General features: G+C 41.9%; 1 protein-coding gene across 3 annotated transcripts in view; it reads left to right on the top strand.

The window, feature by feature from the left end:
- Positions 1–2,472: 2,472 nt before the first annotated feature.
- Positions 2,473–15,892, top strand: part of HERC4 (HECT and RLD domain containing E3 ubiquitin protein ligase 4) — a 29,665-nt gene continuing 16,245 nt past the window's right edge. For 2 of the 3 annotated variants that reach the window (XM_083866899.1, XM_083866901.1), the window contains exons 1-9: positions 2,473–2,593; positions 3,382–3,475; positions 4,706–4,995; positions 7,738–7,897; positions 8,980–9,056; positions 11,111–11,332; positions 13,400–13,491; positions 14,684–14,814; positions 15,487–15,647. In XM_083866899.1, coding sequence (XP_083723025.1) covers positions 4,770–4,995; positions 7,738–7,897; positions 8,980–9,056; positions 11,111–11,332; positions 13,400–13,491; positions 14,684–14,814; positions 15,487–15,647 — 1,069 coding nt within the window. In that variant the 5' untranslated portion in view covers positions 2,473–2,593; positions 3,382–3,475; positions 4,706–4,769. Of the gene's footprint in view, positions 2,594–3,381; positions 3,526–4,705; positions 4,996–7,737; positions 7,898–8,979; positions 9,057–11,110; positions 11,333–13,399; positions 13,492–14,683; positions 14,815–15,486; positions 15,648–15,892 lie in introns of all 3 variants that reach the window. The other variant, XM_083866900.1, reaches the window with a different exon arrangement.

The raw sequence follows: 15,892 nt of genomic DNA on the forward strand, positions 1-15,892 counted from the left end.
TCAGTGGGGGATTAACTGGGGTACAATTTAAAAACCACAATTGTGCTGACAGCTATCACCACGCAGTAGCCAAGCATTGCTATTTTAATAATGGCAGGGGAACTGAAAATAGTTTCCTGCTTGTTGTGACCATCAATAAGAAGGCTGTGCAATGGTAATAGGAAACCCTCGGTGCCAAGGCACGCACAAGGAAATAAAGTCCTTCCCTGAAGTTAAGCAGATTTACATTTCTTGTTTTCACTGGATTTTGCATCTCTGAGGTCTTTTTGCAGGTACTAGAATGGACATTGGGAATTTTGAGGTGCAAGCAACCCATAGTTGCCTTGAGCACCACAACTGCAGGATTCCACTGTGCAGGTTTCTGGTGGTGGGTGCAGGATGGGCTGTACCAGTGGTAGGGAGCCCAGGCACTGCTGGGGCACCACAGCACAGATTCTCTTCCCCCACTGCCTGGGTGTCTTCAGCCCCAAGAAGGGGATCCCCTAAGGTAACAAGGCATGGTAGGTAGGATATGGCTTCTCTGGCACAGGAAAGCAAATTTGCTAAGATAAATGATAAGTGGAATAAAAATATGGCTTGTACTTTGAATTATTCAGTTTACAGTAATCTGATTTTAGGATTAAAATAATTCTTTAAAATAAAATAGCTATGTCTATTACAGAAGGAAACTGAGATTTGTGCAACACCGTATGTTGTTTCATGCTTTATATATTCTTTATTTACTGTGTTAAGCCAGTTATACCAAGTGACTTCTTGTATAAAATTGTAGTGGGCATATAAGGTTCTCTTCAAGTACTTGGGCATATCCCCACATGCTGGTCAGAGGACACACTGCACAATGAATGACAATATTTAAAACCCATTTCACGGTGTAGTTATTCAGAGTTACTACTGCGTTGGGCTCACAAATAAGGGGAAAAGGAAGTTTAGAAGATAACAAATGAAATGTTTTCCTCCATTTGCTCTGTGTCACAGCTCCTAACCTTCCAGTCTTAGATGCAGAATGGCAAAAGGCAAATCATTCACATTTCTCCTTTAAAATACCAAAACTGGGTATTTGCTGCCCTGAAAAATGCTGCATCATTTAGCTTGTGTCAGCTATGCAGCAATCTCATTTTCTCTGGGTATGATTTTCATATTTCTGGTTTGGATCTTCACTGATAAATCTACAACCCTGACAAGTCCTCTAGAATCTTACCTATTTCCATATACAAAGGAGTGTTTAATGGCTGGACCAAGACATCCCATTTATTGGGATTTTGTTAAATGATTTCCATTTAACAAAAGGGCAAAAGGACACCAAACACAGAACTTTCCTCACCCACAGTTCGCAAAATCACTTGCTCTGAAGTATGCCTGGTCCTGGTCTCTTTCACTTCCCGACCTACAAAAAGGTGGATCCTTCTGTAAAGAGGCTGCTAAATAAGGAAATCTCATTTGGATTACCAACCCGGTCCAATTATATAAATTGCAATGGATTTTCCTCCCAGTACCAAGTATAATACCAGGAAGAAAAATAAAATGTGTCTGGCATGTAAACTTCTCTTTTAGTGGTTCTACTAGAGATACGTGTTGAGTGAAAAAAAACCCCGTTTTACCACGTCGGTCTTGGGTATTGACACTGAGAAGAACTTGTAACCAAGTGGAGGATTCCGAAAAGCGCATTTCTTTCAGCGGGAGGGGCAGGGCAAAGGCCCCAGGCAGGCAGGCGGTGCCCTGGAGCAGGAGGGCGCGGAGGGCCAGTGCTCACAGCGCCGCAGCAGCGCCCATGGCCCGCGGGGAGCGCCGCCTGCTCCCGCCAGGTAATGACGCCTAATTGCACTGTGAAGAACAGTTTGTTCCTGCACTCCCCTGCCGGATCCAGTTCCTTCCCACAAAGAATGATCTCATGCTTTTCGTGCCCTCAGAGATCAAGCAGAGGCTTCTGCAGATCTCCGTAGGTCACGGATAAGGAACAGCAACATGAGCCCAAGCGTCCGAAGAGCTCTGCAAGGCAGACGAAACACGCCATATGAAGACCTCTTCTAGGGGAGCTTTCTGACCCAGAACCCACTCAAGGTTTTTAATTCTCAGTTTAAAATCCGTGGTGTAACACAACGACGGCTCTGTATTTTCGCACTCACATGCCAAGAACAGCTTCAGTCACCACCGGCGGGAACGCCGGAGCTCCGCGCCCAGCCCCGCGCTTCCCCGAGCACACCGAGAGAACCAAAGCGTCACCCCGGGGCTCCTGGGGCCTCTCCTCAGCCTCTTTTTCCTGCCAGCTCCCCGCCCCGCCTCCTCCCAGCCCAACGGCGGGAACCGAACCGCGCGGCCCCTCCGAGCGCAACGTCCCTTCCGGAGCTGCCCCGAGCCCCGGCCGGCCCGGCTGCCGGCGCCGCGCCCCGCCCTGCCCACGAGGCCGGGCCGGCGGGAGGCGGGTGGTGCAGCGGGCGCTGCGGTCCCGCCCGCCGAGCCGGCGCCTGCGCGGCAGCGGCGGCCGGGCCCTGTCACCGCGCCCGGAGCTGCTCACGCTGCTCACGCCCGGGCCGTGGCCGGCGAGCGCCTGCGGTGGGCGGGCTGCGGAGGGGAGAGGAGCGATTCGCTACCGCCGGTGAGTCCCGCCGGGCCTTAGCGGAGAAGGGCGCTGCCGCCACGGGGCCCCGCGGGGCGGACGGGAAAGTGGCCGGGGCCGAGCTCCGGGCCGCGGGGCCCCACGGCGGGACGCGGCTGCGGGAGCGGGGCGGGCCGAGCGGCGGTGCCGCGGGGCAGGTGCGGGCCGGGACGGTTGGGACCAGGCCGGGCGCCGCCGCTGAGCGGCCGCGGGACATGGAGGGGTCCGGCCGCCTCCCCTCTCCGCCGCCGGGCCGCGCCCGCCGCTCCCTCCGCACTTCATCGCGGCGGGCCCGGGGAGTCGAGCCCCACCGAGGGAACGCGGGGCCGCGGCGAGCGCCGGGGCGGGCGGGGTCCCCTCCCGGGGCACGGCCTGAGCGCGCGGCAGCGCTCCGACAGCGGCCACAGCCTGCATGAAGCGTCCAGGCGCTTCCCGGCTGCGCCGGGCAGTACCGAGCCACCCCCCGCGCCGTGCCGGCCGGAGGCACCGGGCCGCTCTCCACGTCACGCACGGGAGTGTCCAGCAGCTGATGGTCCGAGTTGGCTCTCATGACCACGCACGGGGGTGAAAGAGTGCCGTGATTGAAGATCAAAGTACAGAACTTTGGCTGCTGGCTCTTAAATGATACAAAACAAAACAGCCTCGCCTTCCGTGGAAATCCATATGTAGTTCAGTAGAAAGGAGGACTTTTCTAATTCTTTTTCCCTGCTAGAGATGGAGATAAATCTTGATTATAGAAATCTTGAAGAACTGTAATCATACATCTTTTTTAATTTCTTGTGTTGCAGGTTGAAGCCAGTCACTGCTATGTGTGACGCGAGCTGTTGCATGGCTGTGTCTTAACTGAAGACATCTTCATTTCGATGTCCCCTTCTGAATGTGGTAGGATATAGCTAGGGAAATATTTGATCATGCCTCACCTCCTGAGATAGGTAAACGGAATGCAATATATTTTAAGCTGATTGGCTGTTTTGGTTTGGTGTTGCTTTTGGGTTTTTTAATGCGGTCACAATAATATGTGTCGTGTTTACTGCGTTATGACTTTTTCAGGGAAAAATAATCTATCGTCTTGTGCTGGCAAGAATTCTGTCCTTTGGTGTATGTAACACTTAGATGTTAAATGTTGGCTTGCTTCTTTGAGCAGTTTGGGACTTAGGTAGTTTATGCCTGTGTTATCACCCTGCAGAGTGTCTTCTAAATAATGGTCACAGATGAAAATTTACAGTAGTTTCACATTAGGTTACATTGACTTTTAAACTGCTCTGAAAATACAGGGAAACTTACTATCATGGAAATGTGGTGTAAGTAGTAGTGAAAACATTGTCGCGAATTCTTTGTCATATGCACTACTGCAAATGAAAGAGAAGGGCAGCTTTGAATCCTTTCCAAAAAGGTACAGAGTCTGTCAGCACAAATACTGATAATTGCAATTTAGGGATTAGGGGTGTGGGCTTGTGGGCCGCTGGTAACTGAAGCTATAGCTGGTGTTGATTGCAGTGCAGGATTAGGGACTTCAGTTTCAGCTATTTATTTTCTTTTGAATTGTAACTTCAGTTGACTCCTAATTGTTTAAATGTACTGACTGTATTGCATAACTGGATTGATCAGAGCTGACTGATTTTTTCCAAGCTATGAGTCAAGTGTTGTTTTTGGTGATAATCTTGAGGCTATACGCAGTGCTTGCTGTAGTCATCTCCTTGAGAGACTTTACTTTCTTTGCTTGAGCAACTCCTAAAGTAAAGAAAGTAGCCTCTACTGTCTCCTTGGAAGATATTTGAAGTAATTTCCACTGCCAGAGTTGGTTGCAGCTGCAAATTTGTATAAATTGGGATTAGGGATTAAAGAAGTTTTATGAAGAATGATATTTTAAGTTTTTGAAACAAAGTTATGTAAAACCAGTGACCTGCTCATCTTGAAAGTTCTATCTGAAATGGGAGAGAAAGCATTTTACTGCGGAATTAGTGCAAAACCTGTCCAAGAAAGCAAAATTATTCAGGGTCTTAATACATGGATATAGGGAAGGTGAGCTCATGGGTTACATGCTGTATAGAAAGTAATGTAAATGTTGGGGACAATATTGACAGGTGTACATTTTTCTTTTTTCCTTAACAGCTATGCAGAAGGAATATTCTAGAAAAGTGAAGTTGGAAGACCTCTGATAAAAAGAAGTGTAAACATGTTGTGCTGGGGCAATGCATCTTTTGGACAGCTTGGATTGGGTGGAATTGATGAAGAGATTGTTTTAGAACCCAGAAAAAGTGACTTTTTCCTAAATAAAAGGGTCAGAGATGTAGGATGTGGACTGAGACATACTGTTTTTGTCCTGGATGATGGGACTGTCTATACATGTGGATGCAATGATCTAGGACAACTAGGGCATGAAAAAGCCAGGAAAAGACCCGGTAAGTTTAGAAGTGATGAACTGTGGAGATTCTGTGTGGTTGTGTGTGTGGCTTTCGTTTTATTGTGCCTCATCACAGCCAAGATTGTCTGTCCACGTGGCAAATTCATGTGCAGCAGTTCCTCCAAGAATGGACATATTTTTAACTGGAAAAGCATTGCTTTGCTGGGTTCTTGTGACAGTTGGAAACATCAGCTATGAAACATGGCAATCCCCCCATGTGTTTGCACACTGTGCAGCTGGATACTGCAGCTATTTTTTATTTCCAACATGGCCGTGGGAGACTCGGTGACTGTTTTTAATCTCAAAGGGAGCTGACTTGCTGCAACACGTGAGTTGGTATTGCACTTCATGTATGGATTTGGCTGTTGGAGTATGGTGGAAATGAGTATTTGGCCTGTCACAGTGGAGAAACATGCAGTGTGTTTTTAGTTGTCAAATACATGGTGTACAGCAAGTCTGATTAAAGCAATGTTTTCTTTTTTTTAAGAACTAAAAATAAAACTTTTGATAAAAGACTTAGCAGCATATGCAGCACTACAGGGAGAGGATTTGGAAAAGTCTGAAGGATGCTGTGTAACACTTCCTTGGGCTTTTTTTCTTCCCACCTATGTTCTGTATGCATTTCTGCTCCCTCCTAGTGCAGTTCTGGAGCAGAAGTGGGTAAACATTTCGCAGGGACTGCAGAGGAGTGTGCACATGGGCTCCCTTCAGAGCTTGCATGTGAGTCATAGCTGGTGCTGAGAGCCAGGGAACAGTGCTGCTCACTCTGCTTACAGCACAGCGTAACAAACTGCAAAGCCTTACTGAGACTTCATTCTAATCACTCCTAGAGCACTTTCACAACGTGCTTGGCTCAATATTTGACACAAATTTTTCAAATGGAAAAGTGGTGTCATGAGGTATTTTAGTAGTTCTCCTTTACTGAGAGTTTCAGTTTTGATGCCAATTAGATTTTTTTTGGTTGGTTTTGGTTTTGTTTTATGTTTGTTTGTTTTGTTTTATTTTTGAGATGTCCATGAATGTGGACTTCTATTGGGAAACTCTATGTAGATATTAAAACTGATAAACTTTAATCCTGTGCAAACATCTGCTTCATGAACATGAAGAGAAACTCAGTGTGTGAAACTTACCCTGACTACTTGTTGCCCACTTTGAAGATTATGCTGAATTGTGTTTTAAATCCAAAGGTTACAACAAAAATATCTGACTTTTAATTTGTACAACCATTCATATGCAATGGACTTGCTAATATTTTTTTTTAATATGCTCAGACACATGAGGATTGTAATGTCCTCCCTAATTTTCCTTTCACCCGGAGGTTACTGATAATACTGCTGAGTGTTGTATGAAGTCAGAGCATTGGGATAACTTCAGTTTCACAGTCCAAAGAGGCTTGGTATCTTTACAGATGGGTGGATGGTCTCTTTTGAATGTGTTTCTGCTAAGTGAAGATAATTTTGTTGCTGACTGTGTGTCTTTGCTGCCTCCTTGTCCTTGCTGTCTTTCCTCTTTCCTCCTTCTAGAGCTCTACTTGCCATAGGGTCTGCATGATTGTTCCTTAATCCATTGTAGGCAGTCAGGCTGGCTGGTTCAGAGCTGGGGGAGATTTCCTGAGCTAATCTGTGTGCTGGTGCCCGAGCTGGAGAGTGCTTCCATGACCTCTCCCACTGGCAGAGCTGTGGGAGGCTCTGATGGGTGAATTGGGGTGGTAACCTCTTTAGTCAGACCAGCTGGATGTAATAAAAAGAACTTATATCTACTGCCTGTGTTAGTTTATTTTGGAAGCTGAGTGCCTGTCATGCTGCAGATAATGTGAGCTACTGTTTTGAAGTTGACTTAGGCTGTGCTAGGCTGTGTTCAGAGTGCCTGTAACATTGATAGTGCACAGGCTTTTTCAGTGGTCTGCCATTCTTAGGCTGGAGTTGAATTTGTGTTTGAAAACTGGGAGTAAAATGTCCAAGCAGTCCCTTATTTAAGGGAGCTATTAAAAAGTCCAGCCTTAAATGACAGGCCCTGATGATATTTCTCTGCTTTACTTATTGCTGAAATGGAAATGTTAGACTAATGATCACAAATCATCAGCCCAAACCCAAGCTTTGAGTGTTTCCAAATGCATTGGTGCAGGCTACTAGAAAAAAAAAAAATCACAGATATTTTAGTGTGTGCTTTTCAGAGGCATGCACTCTTATGTCTAGAAAAATCACTCTTTAGGATCTGTTTCCACAGTATTTTGCATTATAAAGAAGACATTGTGTAGCTCATTGCAAAATCAATAGCTTTAGTCTGTAATTTGCCCTGCCTTGTTTTGCAGGCTCTTTCTTAATCATGAATAGGTGAATTTAATTTGCTGGGGTGGAATGTTTTCCTCTTACATAATGTCTACACGTGTAATCATTTGACAATGATCTATTTGACCTTACTGTTAATTGAGTTTCTGCACTCATTTTCATGTGGCAAGATGAGAAGGAACCATTACGATCAAGCTGCAGGTTTCATGCACTTCTGTGCATTGCTCCAGAAACAGTCATTATTTGGTTACTTTGGGTGTCAGATTTAACTTAGTTCCCTTAGAATTGCATGTTTATAATTTTAAATAAAGAGTGTTTCAGCAGAAGTTCTGGGATTAGTTGAATGTCACGCCAATTGATGTCTTAGTACAGTGTAGACTGTTAAGAACAAGCCTAGCTTGTCAGGAGCTTTTTTTTTTAAACCAACTAATTTTATTTATTTCTTTTTTTAGAGCATGTTGGTGCACTGGATGCCCAAAATATTGTAGCTGTGTCATGTGGAGAAGCCCACACTCTTGCATTAAATGACAAAGGTCAGGTATATGCCTGGGGTCTGGCTACTGATGGACAGCTTGGCTTGCCAGGAACAGAGGAATGCGTCAGAGTGCCCAGGTTAAAAATAGCACATAATAAGTTGCCTTTTTAAAAAAAAAATAATGTGCTTAAATCACATTGGTTAAGCTATTCTGCTGTTACAGGTAAAGCCATATAAATATAGAAAATGTATGTTAGCTGTGGTACTTGAATGGTGTGTGTAGAGTTTCCTTTCTCAGAAAGTCATCTTATGTGAGAAATGTGTTGTTACGGGTGTGCTTGGTTTGGTTTGTTGCTTTTTGGGGTGTTTTTGTTTGATTTTTTTAATAGTTCTCTACTAACAATGAGACTTACATTGGAAGAGTAGGATGGGTATTTTAAGGGTATGAATGCCATTTAAGGGAATTTAAAGAGGAGTAGGTTGTTAAACTTTCAATTTGAAGAAGGTACATTTGCTGTCTGATCTTTGTACTTCAGTTTTCACCCCAAAGCTTTTCAGCTGTCATTGAATGATACACCTTCTAGTTAAAAAAATTCATCTTGGCCAAGGTCATGGGCTTGTTTTCAGAATGCCATAAGCATTCCAGCTACCTGAAGTCCACACACAAAAGTAACAATTCCTTGGAACCTTATATTAAAAATGTTCTATCTGCATGAAATTTCAAAGCCTACAAGCCCTTTAGAGACTTTTTTTTTCTCATCCAAAGTTGACAGCATTATTAGTTTTAGTGTATTTGCAACTACTTTATAATACTGTGCAGTATGTATTAGCTCTGTAAACTGAAGTTTTGGAAACTACAAAGTAAGAATGAATTTTTTCTTGTATTCTGTATTCATTCCTCCGTTCAGCTGTGTGAGATTGCCTTCCCAGCACATGAACCTCCCTACTTCTTCATTATAGACTTTTACAGACTTTATCTATTTCAAAAGAAGACAGAAGGTTTAGAGAAGAAGCTTTTACAGACTTTATCTATTTGAAAAGAAGACCTTAAAAGATTTAGAGAAGAAGCAGTTTTGACTTCAGATTTTACTAAATGGCATCTAATTAAAGTTGGGATGTTTCATATACTTAAGTGAAAAAGATTCACGTTTTGTATATTAGCCTTTATTTCATACCATGATCTGGTAGTTTAATTCTTTCTCTTTTCTTATCCCAATAGAAATATTAAAAGCTTGTCAGAGATCCAGATTGTTCAAGTTGCTTGTGGTTATTATCACTCTCTAGCACTCTCAAAAGGTAAGCCAAATTCTCCTGAAGTTTTGATGTTTCTTACCAGGGAATTAAAAGTTTTCAACATTTATTTTATCTTTTTTTTTTTTTTTTAAGGGAATGTGTTTATTAAACATGCTACTACTTAGCATAGATGAGATTTCAGGTTGGTAGAGTCTGTGTAATTTAACAACGGAAGCTTGGATTTGAAAAACAAACGTACAAACTGATGTTGAGTTGTCCTTTTATTTCTTCGGGGGAGGGGGGTGGGGGGGTGTGTGTGTTTTTTTTTTTTTTTTTATTTTATCATCTGGCTTTCATGTAACTTCCTTTTTATTTTGTTTCTTTTTCTTGGTCCCAAATCTTTCTCATCCTGTTGGCACACTGCTCTGTCCCTGGTCTGTTTTAAACCTGTAACGTCAAGTTACTGAGGCTTGCAGGAGTGACTTCCTTGTGTGCTTTATTATGGCAAAGCCTCTGGTTTTTGGTGCTTCCATAGTTAAAATGCCATGTCACATGCATGACACCTTTTGAAAGTTTAAATACCTGTCTTCAAATTTCTGCTGGGGCTGTGAGCACATACTTGGTTGGTGCCACTTGTACTGCATGTCTGGTTAGTGCAGCCCTCCAGAAATGAAAATGAATTTAAATTTTTATTGCTTATCTCATAATGAGATAGGAGACTTGTGGCCAAAACTTCTACTCAGAAGAAGTGGCTGCTGAAAAGGGTTAATGGGAACTTAGCAACTCAAAACTAAATTCCAGAAATATTTTGGCTTGTCAGTGTTTCTTAACTATGTTGTTTAAAATATAAACCAAATAACTCTGGGGAGGCAGGTGTTCATTGTATGCTGAATGACTTTTTTTTCTTTAAATACAGTAGTTTTGAATATGAGTTTTGCTCACATTGAGCATTTCCTGTGCCATTATGTATTCCCAGGTGTAATTATCCTTATAACCCAAAGGAATGCCTTTGTTTTCAGGGCAGGCAGAGCTTTAGGAGTAGGCCTTTGCCTGAGTTGAGATCTGCAGTAGAAAGCGGGGAGTAGCAGAGTTGGGTTATTAGGTGTTCTGTTGGTCAAAGGTGCAAGAGTGTTAGAGGAATTTGTGATTTAAAACTCACTCAGTGTTTTAAGTAGTTACAGGCTTCAAGTACAGCATCACTGTTTTATTGCTAGTTCATGGATTTGCAGCTCTGTTTCTGACGTGTGCTGTAGGGTTTTCTGGGTTTAGTTGTTAATATAAATAAATAAAATCTCAGAGACCAGTACTCCAGGGGATGGGTTTCATTGTTTCCCCATCTTGCTTAAAACTGTTATTGGAAAGAGGGAGATGGAAGAGACCTAGGAAACATTTTGAAGGGAACATTGCTCTTGAAAGCATACCACATCAGCAAAAGTGAATTATTTTGTGTTTGGGTCTTAATCTTTAGGATAGTAAATACCTTGGTAAAACATTGGTTGTTCAAGAGAATATGTTATTTTAGAAGCAATCTTAACGTAAATAGGTCTTTGATTGTCATTCTTCAAAATGTTTTTTTTTTCTTTGTAATGTATCAAATGACATTATAAACCTTGTGCTTCATTGATCATATAACGAAGACAGTATTTAAAAATATACATCTCTGAAATTGTGTGTGAAAATTTAAGTATCTTACTTTAGAAAACCTTAAATGAGACTTCTGATTGGAAATCAGGAAATTTTCCATGTCTAGGGTGCAGCTGTAGCAGATCTCTACATAAATCTGTGCAGTAGTGGAACTTCCCATGGAGCAGGGTCTTGCTTTGTAATAACCAAACTTAGTTGATCTGGCACTGCTGAAACAGGAATGTTAAGAGCAGTTTTGAGGGGTTTGAATGTGATTTAAATCCTTCCAGTCTGATTAAATGCTTGAGCTGAATGCCTGCAAATTACACAAGAGTGCTTAGCTTCAGAGGTCAGTAATTTGTATGCCTTTTCAAACTCAAAAACATTTGAAGAGTGGCAGTTCTAACTTTCAGCTTTTCTTACAGTGGATAAACATTGTATTATTAAACTATATTAATTGTATCTCTTGGTTGTTTATTTTTTCCTTCAAACAGGAAGTGAAGTGTTTTCCTGGGGACAAAACAAATATGGCCAGCTGGGCTTAGGTTATGAGTATAAAAAACAAACCTCACCACAAATGATTAAATCTCTGCTGGGAATCCCTTTTGCACAGATTGCAGCAGGAGGAGCTCATAGTTTTGTACTAACTCTTTCTGGAGCCATCTTTGGATGGGGACGCAACAAATTTGGGCAGCTGGGTCTTAATGATGATAATGGTAAGTAAGCATTGCTTCAGGAGGGTTTCTGCTGAGGGGTTTGGGTTGTGAATCCAAAGAGAGCAGTGTTCCTAGGAAAGGAGCAGAGAGAACAAACCTTGTTCAGTATTGTCAGAGCGTGCCAATGCCACGTGAGGTTGGGTGAAGAAGACAGAGGGGTTTTCCTCAGCTGTTTTGTAGTGAGAATGCTGACAAGTGCTGTGTTGAAATTCTTGCCTGCTTCACTTGTATTCTTTCCCTGTTTTGCATCATCCTGTGACTTAGTGGGATTGAATTAAAATACTGTGCAGTAGTTATAGTTTGAACTGAATTTTATGTGGATGAAATTGCTTGGCAAAAGCAGTAATCTGTCAAAATGAATTGGTTGTCCTTAGTAGTTAGGTTTAAGCGGTCTTCATTTTTTTACTGCCGTTTACTTTTACATTCCTTTCTTTCAATCCACTTATGATAATTACTAACAATTTTTGGCTAACCATTTCCAAAATTTCCTCTGCTAGGTGGATGACACTCGATGATTTTTAGCAGATGGTTAATTAGACAAAAAATTGTTTCTTTGTTGGTTGTATTGTGTTATGTGCACAGTATCTGCTCACAGGGCTCCAGGATGGCAGTGTTTGCTGTCAGGGTCCTGTAGTACACAGTTTAGTAATGGATAATCTATAGGTGATTTCATGAGTTCAGATTTTCTTACTGGTTCGTTGTTGTCAACACCATTCAAAATAGGAAAAATGGGTTGTAAATAAAATGCCCATCTGAATGCCTTAAAAATTGTCACATTCATGCAATGAGGAAATTACAATTATTTTTCAGAAATTGCGTGAGACTTGCTTCTACATATTCTTTGCAATGTATGTAACCCCAGATTTTTTTGTAGCATCACTTGTCACTAAAATCCTTTTTAAATGCCTTCACAGGGTTTTTTGCAGACATGTTAGCATGCCTGACAGGTTTGAAGACATTAGCAGTAATATTTTAGAAAACTGCCTTTGTACAAAGTTGTCCAAGTTGACTTGTCCTAGCTATGGAGGGAAGTTAGATTTGCTTCCTGTTTGTTCAGTGCTCCATTCTGTTATGCAATTAGTAACATTAAACTATGTGTATAAATGTACTTTTCAAAGAAGCCAAACTGATACCAGGATGATTTTTTGCTTTTCCTTTTATATACATTTTACATACCTTTTATGTATCCTCAGTACTCTTAGCATGCATACTTGTAATTCCTTAACCCTGATAACTTAAGTTATCAGGCTTAAGGAATATTCTGCTATAGTCCTGGTATTCTGTTAGGCCAAAAGACCAGATGTCCTGGAGGCTGGAATCTTGGGAAACCAAGGAGCATACATATAGAACATACACACAGATTTGGAACATACATACAGAACACACATACAGAATTGGAACATACATGCAGAACATACATAGAGATTTGGCCCATCCAGGGGGGATTTCCCTGGGATGCGAGGATGTCACCTTGTTCATTCAAGCCTCTCATTGGGGCATCTTTGTTAGATATGCCAATTATAAGGTCTATAAATTGTATATAAGATCTGTTGTGTGTGTTTATTGCAGTGCATCCCACCTTGGCAAAGTGGTGCACCATAAGGATCCTTACTAAATACTGAGCTAAAAACCTTTTTATCCCTTAACTGTTCCGACTCTTAGTTTTTAGGACCAAGGAAAAGGCATCAATACCAATTTAAAGGAACATTTTAAAAACATGAAACACATGAGCAATTCAGAACAATGATCATTTATTTTCTTTTCTCATGGCCAGTGCCAGGTCTAATGTAATGTTTCATATTTAGTGGTCTGTGTATTTACATATCACCCTGTGCTAGTGGAAATGAGAGCATGGGCTACAAACTTTTTCAGTGTTGTAGTCCCTGTTTTTTTCTGTAGCAGCACTTCCATCTCCAAGAACCATAAACTCAGTCACAATGACTGCATCATGCTAACAAATTTAAAATGTTTGCTTGACTAGAGCCAAATTAGAATAAGTGAACAAAACTATTTGTATTTTGATTTGTATTGTCAAAATAAGTGACCTTTCTTTATTAAACCTTTCAGACAGGTATGTTCCTACACTGCTGAAGTCCCTGAGAAGTCAGAAGGTTGTTCATATATGTTGTGGAGAAGATCATACTGCTGCTCTTACGAAGGTACAGAGCTTCAAGATATGTTTTTATGCTCTAATTATTTTTTTGATGTTTCCAGGAGAAGATGCTACCTGAACAGGAAATAATAAACTAAATTCTGAATAATGTTTCTTCTAAATTTATGGGATTAAGTTGAGGAAAGATTGGAAGAATAGTTAAATATTTGAAAAAAATTACCGTATATAAGAAACCTTGCATTCTTAATGCTTATTTTCCTTTTTCATGCATAAAAGTTAACTTAAACTTGTTTTAAAGCTGATGGGCTGGGTTGAGATACTGAATGTACTGTGAACTGTAGAGATTGTCACCCATGTGTATGGCTCTGTTGTCCCCTACAGAGGCAGGGGCTGATTCACCTTTTGCAGGCAGTACTGTGTCTATGTGAGCGTTCTCCAAGTCTTTCTGAAGTTCAGAAAAACTGGCACTGTTTACTATCCTGACTCAGTGACTGAGGCTCTTGGGTTTCCTCAGTGGATGCTGCAGTTTTGGTGATGGTTTCCAGCTGAGGGCCTGGCTGATGCAGAGTAGAGTTGAAAGAAACAGACTCGTAATTTGAAAGCATCTGAAAATGGCAGGTTTCAGAGTTGTTGTGAGGCAAGGTGTATAACTTCTGAAAATGTTTCTGGTTTAAACATTGAAGGTGTTGGGTAATTTCATGATTAATCAAAAACACTTAAAAACTACTTTCCTTTCAACAATGTTGAAGTTGGTTTCTTTTGCTTTCAAATAGCGAGGCTGTTTCATACTGTGTCATACTGTGTATCATCTGCTGAGCAGGGCAGCTTCCTGTTTGCTAATCACTTCAAAATTTGGGCGCAGAGTGTCAAAGCCAAAGTATACTTTTTAATAGTGTGAGTTTGTATACGGGTGAAGTTCATCAAGAAAACTGGAAAAAATGAAAAATGAGGATTAGGATCTATAAATGGCATACATTAATGGCAGGACAGTTGTATAATAAGGAAATTACACGAGTGTCATTTGACACAAGGTAATTGTTTATAGTTGTGCCACATTTTCATAGCTCCAGTTAACTTGTGACTCTTCTTTGTCTCAGGACCCTGTTGTGACCTGTAGATTTTCTGTCCTTTCCCTGCAAGGCCAAGACCAACAGGAAAGATTATTAAACCCCTGTTTCTGTGCAGTTTCTTGTTCTGAGTTATACGATCATCTTAATGTAAAATATTTATTTGTTTAGGAAGGTGGGGTTTTTACATTTGGAGCTGGAGGCTATGGTCAGTTGGGTCATAACTCTACCAGCCATGAGATAAATCCAAGGAAAGTTTTTGAGCTTATGGGAAGCGTCGTCACGCAAATCACCTGTGGCAGGTAAGGTCTATTCTGTGCTAACCCTATGAATCTTACAGATAACTTGTTTTATATAACTTTATATCTATTGCAATGTGAAGTGGGGGTTTTCTTACCCTTTGTGATCAGGAAAGACAAAATGACCCCTAACAAAAGAAATTTAGTGATGTTTTGGGGATTCTAAAAGCATTCATAGAAGAGCTAAAGGCACTTGTATATTTGAGAAGCTGTGATTTACTAAACTGGCAAGTATGAATAATAGTGTGAGGTGTGAAAGTATGTGTTGCTGTCACTTCATTTCCTGTTGAAGAACAAGTGTGTTTGGGAAAGTGCAAAACAGTTTACACAAATTCCCAACTGGTTCTTCACAGGCCTGTGATAGGAGAGGGGACATCTAGAGTTGAGCAGGATGGGAAGAGAAAGAAGATGCAGGCAGTCTCTAGATACTCATTTCTGATACTCACTAAAGATCAGACAGGGGCTAAGCACTGGCAGCTCCATTCTGGGAACCTTTCCATAAAAAAGGAGGATTGCCTATTGGAGTATAAATGGAAAGTTGCCAGGGGCAGGGCATTGCAGGAGAGCAGTGCAGTGTTGGGTACAGCAGGACCTTGAACACACAATTCCTGGCCAGGGCTGCATAAAGCATGTTCCAGTGCTCAGGTTTGTGGTACTGAATTCTCTTTGCCCTAGGCAGCACACCACTGCGTTCGTCCCTTCTTCTGGAAGAATTTACTCTTTTGGGCTCGGAGGCAATGGGCAGTTAGGCACAGGGACCACCAGTAACAGGAAAAGTCCCTTCACAGTGAAAGGAAGCTGGATTCCCTACAGTACTCAGTGCCCAATGAGCACAGGTAAGCACTAGCTGATGTATTTACTTCTTGCTTGCCTGTTCCTTTCTAGTGGCTTAAAATTCTCGAGATTTAAACTAACATGGGCTGTAATAATTTTTTCCAAACAGTGTGATTCCACTGTGCTCCATGTTCCTGCTATAGGAATTCCATGCTTGTGCTGGTGGGCGAGGGCCTCTGGTAGCACTAGACCTAGGGCTTACCTCAGGGAAAGATGGTCTTAACTGTTGTATCACTGAGGTTCTACC

This window comes from Zosterops lateralis, assembly GCF_965231275.1.
Source record: "Zosterops lateralis genome assembly, chromosome: 8".
Classification (NCBI taxonomy): Eukaryota; Metazoa; Chordata; class Aves; order Passeriformes; family Zosteropidae; genus Zosterops; species Zosterops lateralis.